The 10,043-nt window shown below is 56.3% G+C and overlaps 1 protein-coding gene across 1 annotated transcript in view; it reads right to left on the bottom strand.

Annotated features, from left to right (window-relative positions):
• The window catches only part of Cers1 (ceramide synthase 1), a 14,056-nt gene extending 5,656 nt beyond the window's left edge, over positions 1–8,400 (bottom strand). The window contains exons 1-6 of the mRNA XM_005370548.2: positions 8,054–8,400; positions 5,901–6,060; positions 2,792–2,972; positions 1,351–1,512; positions 793–940; positions 597–706 (exon numbers count right to left, since the gene is read on the bottom strand). Of these exons, the coding sequence (XP_005370605.1) occupies positions 597–706; positions 793–940; positions 1,351–1,512; positions 2,792–2,972; positions 5,901–6,060; positions 8,054–8,302 (1,010 nt within the window). The 5' untranslated portion in view covers positions 8,303–8,400. The remainder of the gene's footprint in view (positions 1–596; positions 707–792; positions 941–1,350; positions 1,513–2,791; positions 2,973–5,900; positions 6,061–8,053) is intronic.
• Positions 8,401–10,043: the final 1,643 nt, after the last annotated feature.

Here is a 10,043-nt window from a genome sequence, read left to right as displayed (position 1 = left end):
AAAAAAAAAAAAAAGTTAAAAACAAAAGAACTTAGAACCAACCAGATGGCTCAGTAGGGAAAGGTGCTTATAGCCAAGTCTAGTGACCTGAGGGACTTGAGCACAACTGTCCTCTGACCACCAGGCAGCCGCTGTGGCACACGCCCCAACCCATAGGAATAAATAACTAAAAATAGATGGCTTTCTCTTCATTCCTTAAAAACAAAAGTCATTAACTCATATCTCTTCCTTCGTTGCCTCCCAGAGCCTGGCTGGTTTGTACCTTCTGGAGCTTTCTACAGCCTCCTGCCCTTGCTTGCTCAGTGCCCATATCTCTTCGTGTTGTCTCAGAGGTGCTGCATGCCCTGAACCTGCTGCGCCAACCCTAGACCCCCAGACTGAAAGGGCAGGTGGACAGAACTTGGCCCGGTCCTTTGGGCTGGGGGTCACAGTCTGGTTAGTGTAATCTCTTGCTCCTTCCATCCATCCTCGCTAGCAGCTCCCAGCCCTGACAAGCCTTATCTGCTGTCTCATGCCCAGATGTTGCAGCATCCACCTCAGGCAGTTTCCCTGTCTGCATTCTCAGGGGCTCGCGCCTGTTCCCCAGAGCCACTCACTCAGCTTTGCAGGGCTCGGCAGGCTGAGCTTCCAGCGTGTCATATTCCCTCAAGTCCTCCAGTTCACGCATCTGGCCAGTTAGCACCTTGGCTACGAAAGCCACGATGTACTGTGGAGGAGAAGGCACCGTGAGATGGTGAGCTCGCAAGGTGCGACCCCTGCCATGCCTGAGGAGCACCGTAGGGGCCGACTCACCAGGAACCAGTAGATGTTCATGACCGTGAGGAGCAGCAGCAGTGTGTTGAAGAAGAAATAGTATGGGATGTCAGGTACCGACCGCAGGCTGGAGTGGCAGGTGACATACAGAACCTTAAGCGGGAACCAGTAGAGGCGGAACCAGAACCTGAAGGGAGGGGCTAGTCAAGTAGGCTTCGGGGAAAGAAGTGCAGGCTCCCTTATTGCATTCTCTTCCCTGACTTATCTGCCTGTCTCTGGCAGCCCCACACTTTCCCATTTCCACCACCTCTGTGCGGCCAGCCCCGGCCCTTCCCAGCTCAGCACCCTATTTCTTCCCAAGCCCCACTCACCTCACCAAGCCCCAACCCCTCCCCTGTCTGGCCTGGCCCTGGCTGGATGGGTGTACGGTTCTAGGCCCTATGTACCACCCTACTAACCCAACCCAATCACAGGCCCCTCCCATGCACGGCTTCACCCCAGTAAGCCACACCCTTCTCTTCCCTGGCCCTGCCCACAGCCCAACAAGCCATGCCCCTCCTACATGGCCCCACCCACCCACTGAGCCACGCCCCTCACCAGCAGAAGCAGAAGCTGAGGCAACCCAGGTTGGCCACCAGTCCGTGCAAGCGGTGGTAGGCACCACCCCTGGCTTTGAAGTAGATGTTGAGCTTGGTGAACTCCAGCTGCACGTCGCTAACGTCATGCAGGAAGAACACGAGGAGGCCTACATTGTGGTACCTACAGGGTGGGGACAATCAATCAGGACTACAGAGCGGGGCCACACGGTGGCTTTGTTTTTGTATTTGTTTTTTTTTTGTTTGTTTGTTTTGTTTTGTTTTTCGAGACAGGGTTTTCTGTGGTTTTGGAGCCTGTCCTGGAACTAGCTCTTGTAGACCAGGCTGGTCTCAAACTCACAGAAATACGCCGCCTCCCAAGTGCTGGGATTAAAGGCGCAAGCCACCATCGCCCAGCTAACACGGTGGCTTTTTATTACTGCTTGTGTTTGAGTGTGTACCTGTGTGCAGACCTGCAGAGCCCTGAAGCACGAGCAACCCAACATGCTGCAGGAACTGAACCAGGGTCATTGGCAAGAGCAGCACATAATGTGGCTGGAAGGACGGCTCAGCGGCTAAGAGCACTGGCTGCTCCTGCAGGGGACTCGAGTTTGTGTCCCAGCACCCACATGGCAGCTCACAACCACCTGTTGCTCCAGTTTCAGGGGAGCACATACACGTGGCTTCAGTACTCGCTACTGTTTCCTCTGTGTGTGTGTGTGCCAGCACCTGTGAGGGCAGTGGCCTGAGGCAGCCGCTCTTGGCTGTAGATCATTTCTTTGCTCCTTTATTGCACTGGAGCACCTGTTTTGAGACAGGGTTTCTCTGTGGCTTTGGAGCCTGTCCTGGAACTAGCTCTTGTAGACCAGGTTGACCTCGAACTCACAGAGATCCGCCTGCCTCTGCCTCCCGAGTGCTGGGATTAAAGGTGTGCGCTGCCACCACCTGGCAGGCCTCACTCTTATAGCTCTTGCTGGCCTAGAACTCACAGAAATCCTCCCGTCTCAGCCTCTGAAGCATAGCTTAGTTTTTCTTCTGTTCGAGATAGAGCCCTACTGTAGCTCAGCCTGGAACTCTGCAATCCTCCTGTCTCAGCCCCGAGAGGTGGTAATATATGTGAGCCTTGAACACCAGATCTCCTGTTTCTGGATCCCCTGTGAGTAAACCCATGCTGGCTCAGTGGGTAAAGGCACTTGCTATGGAACCTGATAACGCAAGTTCAACTCCAGGGGAGAACCAACTCCCGAAAGTTGTCCTCTGGCCCTCACACAAGTGCAACATAGATCTGCCACCCCCCAAAATAAATAAAGGGGTGTCACACAGGTCTAGGACCAAGGCAGTGGACAGCGGGTGAGGGAAGGGTCTCTGGGTCCTTCTCCTTACACCCCAGTTTCCTGACCCCTCCTTGCTCTGGCCCCAGGCCCTTTGCACATATTGCCTGCCCACCCTCCGGATGACCTCACCGGAAGGCGTAGGAAGAGGCAATGAGAAGCAGGGTGACCACATGATGCACCAGCATGACCACGGAGTCCTTGCGCCAGGTGTCCATGTACACGGTGGCGTAGATGGAATGGCAGTAGAAGCTCCCCTGCAGCAGGTAGGCGGTGGCTATGTCCCAGGGCACTGCCATGCCCGACCTCCAGTCTGGGAAGAACCACGTTCATGGTCATGTCCAGGCCTGTCCCCCAAGACCTCCCAACACAGCCTCACAACAGCGTGTGTCCTCTGAACGTGCGGTGGCCAGAAGTCTGTCTGCGTGAATGTGTGTGGCACCTGCCTGTCTCGGGTCCCTGTGGAGGTGGGAGGACATGTTTGGAAGTCAGTCTTCTCCTTCCACGCTGTGTACAGTGAGATTTTGCTTGTGTTTTAATAAGTAAAGGTTGAAGATCAGAGCGCAGAGCTGAGTCCCTAGAGGCCAGGCCATGGTGGACACACCTCAATCCCAGCAGCCCCCCCCCCCCCCCGCACTAGTCAGCCGCAGAGGGTGGGCAGCCACGGTGCAAGCCTTTGATGCCTGCACTAGAGTCAGGAGCTCAGGGCTGTCCGCAGTCAGGCTGAGGACAGGACCGCCCAGCCTTGGCAGAGGGAAGAACTCTCTAGCGGCTTGGCTGCTTTGCCTCTCTGGTCTTCAGCTTGAACTCAACATGTGTCTCTGGGTGTTTATTATTTGTGCTACATCTATGGGTCCTAGGGACCAACCCAGGTCCCCAGCCTGGCAGCAAGCACCTTTCCCGGGTGGGTCACCTCGCCAGTCTCGTTTGGTTTTTGAGTCAGGGTCTCATGTAGGCCAAGCTCACCTCAAAACCTCTGTGTAACAAATGATGACCTTGAATTCACAATCCCACCCCCACCAATCCCATTTCCTGAGTGCTGGAATGGCCGGCCTGTGGAGACGCCGTGCCTGGACGGAACCGAGGGCTTCTTGTTTTTAGGCAAGCTCTCTACCAACTCCCGAGCCCCGTTTTGCTTGCTTGTTTTTTTGTTTGCTTGTCTTGTTTTTTGGAGGTCTCTTATGTAACCCAAGCTGGCCAAAGACCTACTCACAGAAATCCTCCTGCCTCAGTCTTCCCAGTGCTGAGATAACAAGTATGCGCCCTCATGCTGGGGCCCAGACAGACATGGCTCCTACAATGATGCCTGACCCAGGACATTGGCCCTGGGAGACTCCCTGAGGCCTCCATTCTCCTCTCCAGCCTCCCATGTCTCCAGGCTATCATCTGTTCAGACAACTGTCTCTCCTCCCAGCGAGCCCTCCCCCCTTGTGCCTCTTCCTCTCCCCTGCCACTGAGTGCAAGGGCTCCTCAGTGCTCTGCCCACCAAGTCTTCTGACTCTGAGCCTTTGTGACACCCACGTCCCCAGCTGCATCAACCCCAGCTTAGAGGCAGCCACTCAATAGAAAGACTTGTAGGGCAGAGACACTCACCCTCCGCGAATGTCTGGTCACCAGAACTCCATCCCCAGAACCTTCAGAACAGTGGACAGAAGTAACACAAATGCTGTCCTCTGCCCAGGATTCTGGAGGCTGAGGCAGGAGAAAGCCAAGTTTGAGGCCACCCCAGGCGACATGAGACCCTGTATAAAAATCCCCAAAAACCCACAGAAGGCTCAGTGGGTAAAGGCGCTCGCCACCAACACTGATGACCTGTTTGGCCCCACACTGATGACCTGTTTGGCCCCACGGGAGGAATGAGAGGATGGCCCCTACTTGCTCTCTAACCTTCACACACATGTGCAAACTGTGGCACACAGAGAAAGAAAACACCCTGTAGCACATTTACCTCCTCATCCTCTAGCAAGCCCCTGGTGCTCTAAGCTCGGCTACCTGCCCTGCCTCTCTTGGGTACACTTCAGCCAGTCACCTCCAACACAGTCCTCTACCTCCCTCACCCCTACCTCTCCCTCCCATGAAGGTTTGGGACCTCTTCCTAGCTGTCCCTAGCACAAGCCAACCTGGCACTTGCATAAGTCTGGGGCTGGGGTTCAGGGAGAGGGCCCCTGCCTAGAGCTGCCCAATGAGTGGATGTGGGCGTGGCTCAGGAGTAAAGAGTAGACAGCCTAGATCACCCCCAGGGGGTGGGGCGTGGTCAGCTGTCGCACCTGTCCAGTATGCAGGACTCACTTTGCTTCCATCCCCAGAAAAATACCCCCAAAAAACCTGTGGGTGCCCAATAAACTCTCAACACTCTGACCAAACAGGAATCTAATTCAATCATACCATGAGTTACCCATATAAAGGCAAACTGAGTAACAGCCAAAAACCACTCCTTTTGAAATTCAAAACTCCCATGGCTGTGGGAGCAGCGGTGCACGGCAGTCTCAGCACTCAGGACACTGATCAGGGGGCCTCCAATTTTAGGCCATTCTGGACTACACAGGAAGAAAGATTGTGTGTCGTGCTTTCCTTGTGGGCAGTCGCCACAGCGCCTAGCTGTGGCCCCAGAGTCCTCTCAGCCTCTCCCCAGTCCACGTGGGAAGAATCTGTCAATGTACCTCTCAGGGCTCAGGATTCCCACATTATGGTACTCAGCATGGAGCCCCCCACCACCTCCAAACTCTGCACACGCTCACATGCACGAATTCCCATCCTATCTATCTTGTGTGAAACTCCAACTCCAGCCAGGAGCTACCTTCATGGAGCCATCTTGTCATGTTTTTGCACAGGTCCCTGCAGGACCAGCTCGGGTTGGGGACTCTTCCGACCACACTGCTCCCAGGGTTCCATGCCCACCCTTGTCTTGGTATCAAGACTTCCACAGAGGTATCTCATTAGGGCCAACCCAGAACGTGTGTGTGCACGCACACATGCGTGTCACGGTGTACATGTGGCAATCAAAGGACTTTTGAAAACCACTTCTCGCTTTCCGCTGAGTCCCAAGGCTAGAACTCGAGTTGTCGGCTTGGCTGCAAGCACCTTTGCCCCCGAGCCATCCTGCCAGCCCCCCAGCTATCCTGCCAGCCCCCCAGCTATCCTGCCAGCCCCCCAGCTATCCTGCCTGCCCCAAGCCATCCTGCCTGCCCCTTTTATATTGTTTTTAGCAGAGTCCTCTGCACTGGTCCTGCAGGATGCCTACCGTGGAAGACAGAGGGTGGGTCATGGAAGAAAGGATAATGGGCACCCAGGAGCAGGTAGGCACAGTAGCTCCAACAGCCCAAGTAGAAAAGAAGCTTCCAGGCGCTCTCAGGTAACCTGGCAGCATCTCGAGGCTGCAGATGACACCGCTTGGCCAGGGGCTGTGGAGACACAGTAGGTAGTGATTGTTTTGGGGAGCACGATGCTCCACCAGGGGAGAAAAGCGAGGCCCAGTGACTCGCCAGTCTCAATGGCATTGAGAAAGTTGGGCCCCTGTGCCCATATCATCTGGGTAACCAGAGCCCATGTGTGTGGCCATGAAGGGCTAAACATAGCACCCAGCTGTCCTGTGTGGCCTGGGAGGGGGAAGCTGGGCGGTGGGGGGAGGGCGGGGAGAGGAGGTTTGACAGGTCCAGGCTTAAAGCAATGGAGCTTAGGAATCTGGGGGTGGGGTGCTCAGGTTCTAGCAGGAAATGGGGGTGTTTCGGGGAGGGAGAAAGGGGGAAGAGCTATTGAAGGAAAATACCTTGGGAGACAGGGGAACTTGAAAACAGTGACCCTGCCCCCTCTGGGAAGAAGGCAGGAGAAACTGAGGATAGGAGGGAGCTGGGAGCTGGGAGCTGGGAGCCAAAGGCTGTGATGGTGTTGGAGGGGGAAAGGTGGGAGGCAAGCTGATTTGGGGGACGTGGAGACGTCACAGGTCAGTGGTGTATGCCTATATCCCAGCTTGGGAGGCTGAGGCAGGGAGACTGCCGTGAATTTGAGCAGCCTGGGCTTCAGAGTGACACTGTTTCAGAACTACAAAAATGGGTTGGAATGGGCCAGCTAGAGTCCAGGAAGGCCCCAGGAGCTCCAGCACTGAGGGCCAAACCCAGCCCCCTTCCTCCCAAGGCTGAGGGGGCCAGAGGAACCCAGAGCACCCAGCAGTTGTCATGGAGACAGCCAGAGCCCAGCTCTCGTAACCCCTAGCAACCAGGCTGCTGCCAAGTTGAGCTTGGAGAATGGGACAGCCCTTCTGCCTGTTTCTAGGGGAGGAGGAGGGTGGAGGGTGGAAGTGGGGTGGCCTCAGGCTGCCTCAAGGGCCTCCAGCATCCCAGCTGGGCACCGGGAGAGCACACTAGCCAAGGCAGATGGGGACCAGGGCTGCCCTGTGGGTTGGCCCTCCTCATTCCTGCCCCCCTCTCTTCAGAGGTTGGGGGCTGAGGTTGCTCCTTCTATTGGTTGACAACAGACAGGGTGGGCTCTGGAGCTGGACAACACCCTATCTTGACCTAACAGCCTCTTCCTGTCAGCAGAGAAAGGTCCCATTGTTGGCACAACGCTCTCTGTCCCCGCACCCTCTGCCACTTCCAGTCAGATGGGGGCGGGATGTCCCCAGCTAGCCCTCTGGGGAGTATCCACCATGGTACTGGCCCAAATGCCACAGAGACCACCCCCAAGGAGGAGTGAAGACTGGGTCAGGTGTCAATGCCATCACTACCAGGGTCATTCTTCAGAGCTGGGCGGTGGCCTCTTCAGTCTCCAGAAACAGCATTTTGACCATCGCCCCATGGGGGCGGCAGAATACAACACTGAAGACATAGACAGGGTCATTCCCAAGGTTGAGTCCCTCGGTACGGCCCTTGACACACAGGTCTGTGCCATCCCTGCTTCGGGGGTGGTGGGCACTCCAGACGGGGGGGGGGGTATTGACTGCACAGATACGGTGTAGACACAGCAGCTCCCGGTGACGCACGGCTCAGGTGACCTCTGGGCACCTCGAGGCCTCCCGATGCAGGATCTGGGCTCCCTGGTCCCCAGGTCGGTTTCCAGAAGGTTGACCCTTGGGTCCGCAACAGCACAGATGCTGTACCGAGCAGATTGCCCTAGATTCTATCAAAACTGCTCAGGATAGGGTGTGGATCTAGTTTCCTTGCATCCATAACACCCCCACACCACATGGGATTCCCAATCCATCAAAGTGTCACCTCAGTTCAGTGACACCCCCGCACCCACCCCACCCTGTTGCAAAGGGTCTCGGAATAGCCTCTGAGGTCCCAAATCAAAACCCAGGCCCCCCTTTTTCCAGCGGCCACTATGGACATAGGGATACATGAGAAGCGGCCCCACTCACTCTCCTGCATGCAGTTCACAGGGCCCCCAGGTCGCACTGACCCGAAAGAGGCGCGCGGTGGCCACGGAGCGCAGTGCGGTCCAGCCCAGAGCGCACAGCGCGGCCAGGAGCAGCTCCGGGGCGGCCAGGTGCGCGTGCTCCGCCAGGCCGCGAAGCGCGAGTCCCCAGCCGCAGTCCCCGCAGCCCCGTGCAGCCGCTAGCACCGAGGCCCAGCTTCGTTGCAACATCTGCGCGTAGCTAGGCATGGGCTCTGGCGTCTCAAGCCCGGTGGTCGTTGTCGCAGCCGCCATGCCACTCGCTCGCCCGCCGCCGCCTGTACGCTTCCGAGCCGCAGCGCGCCCCCGCGTCACGCGCTGCAGCCAGGCTGGGGGCGCGCAGGCCCCCACCAGTGCAAAAGCGGGGCGTGGCTGACCAAGGCCCCGCCCCTCAGGGTGCCAGGCACCACCCCTCCTGCTCTCCCGTTGTGGGACCTAGTGATTCCCAAACTCTGAGTGATCTGTTCTCCGCTCAGTCTGCGACAATCCTGGGGTTCTTCTGCAGTCAAGATGGCCCAGCAGGTGTGAGGGGGCCTGCCACCAAATTAATGTCCTGAAGGTGAGGACAGACAGAGTCTAGCAAATTTTCCTCTCACCTCTTCCTATGTGCCCACTTACACAAATAAATAAATGCGATGAGACACCCCCCTCTCAAAAAGATCTGCCTATGCTTGTGTCCCGACCCACCCTCCATCCGCTGGGCTCCTGTTTCTGTGGTTCCAGCCAGCTCTGGAGCCTGCCCCTGTCGCATAGAGGCTCACTGGAAGACTGCAGCTGTTAGGGAGGGAGCTACCTGGAAAAGGGCTAGGGACAAAGCCACCAAGACAAGCCTGGTCGGTTTCCTCTACTCTGATTGATTCCTCCAGTCACAAGGCCTCCTGTGCTGTGCTGATGACAGGGTCTCAAGGTGCAGCTGATGATGGCCTTGAACTCCTGATTCTCCTGCTTCAGCCTCTGAGTGCCTGGAAGGCAGTTCTGCACCACCATGCATGGTTTATCCACTGCTGTTTGCAAGGGAAGCACGCCACCAATGGTGCCACGTACCCAGCCTTGTACTCACATGCCAAGTTATCATTTAGGTCAGAGATAGATGTCTACTACCTTTCTCTACCATTTAAAAACTATGACGCGTATGTGTCTGTGTGTGCACCTGCCACATAGGTCTAGGTTCAGAAGGTGTAGAGCCCCTGGAGATGAAGTTCCAGGCTGTTGTGGACTGGGTGGACATTGCTGCTGGGATCAGAGCTCAGGTCCAGTCCTCTGGAGGCCAGAAGAGGACATCAGATCCCTGAACAGGTTGGGAACTGAACCTGGATCCTCTCCAGGGGCAGTCAGTGCTCTGAACCACTGACCCACCTCTCCAACCCCTGCTCTCTATTTTTGGAGGCGGGTCTCTCACTGACTTAGGACTCACTCATCAAGCTAGACCAGGTGAACAGTGAGCCCTAGGGGGCTTCATCTTCCACACCCAGCTCCCAACCCTGAGCTTACAGACACGAGCCACTCCTATTGGCTATTGTGTGCTGGGGATCCTAACTCAGGCTCTCATGCTCTTGGGGAAGGCAGTTCACTGAGACCTCTCTCACAGCTTCCTTCTGTTAAGCAGGGACTCAGTTGAGGTTGACCTTGAACTCCAGATCCTCCCACCTCTCCCTAGGAGTGCGGCACTCAACGTACCTCGTGGGAGAGGGTTCCTGTACTTGCTTCTGAGTTGCCAGGTGACAGGCTAGGGCCTGGGGCCCTTCCCGGTTCCTCCTGGCAATCTCTATCAGGTAAATGCAGCCCCATCTGTAAGGGAAAGGAGCCTGCTCAGCCTGAGTTTCTTCTTGGCCTGGGACCAGGGTTTCTGGGCAGACACTTTAAATATTTATTTATTATGTATACAATGTTCTGTCTGTGTATATGCCTGCAGGCCAGAAGAGGGCACCAGACCTCAGTACAGATGGTTGTGAGCCACCATGTGGTTGCTGGGAATTGAACTCAGGACCTTTGGAAG

Source organism: Microtus ochrogaster, unplaced genomic scaffold (assembly GCF_000317375.1).
Source record: "Microtus ochrogaster isolate Prairie Vole_2 unplaced genomic scaffold, MicOch1.0 UNK81, whole genome shotgun sequence".
In the NCBI taxonomy this organism is placed as follows: domain Eukaryota; kingdom Metazoa; phylum Chordata; class Mammalia; order Rodentia; family Cricetidae; genus Microtus; species Microtus ochrogaster.
The sequence above is the reverse complement of the archived record's forward strand: the minus strand, read 5'-3'. Positions and strand labels throughout refer to the sequence as shown.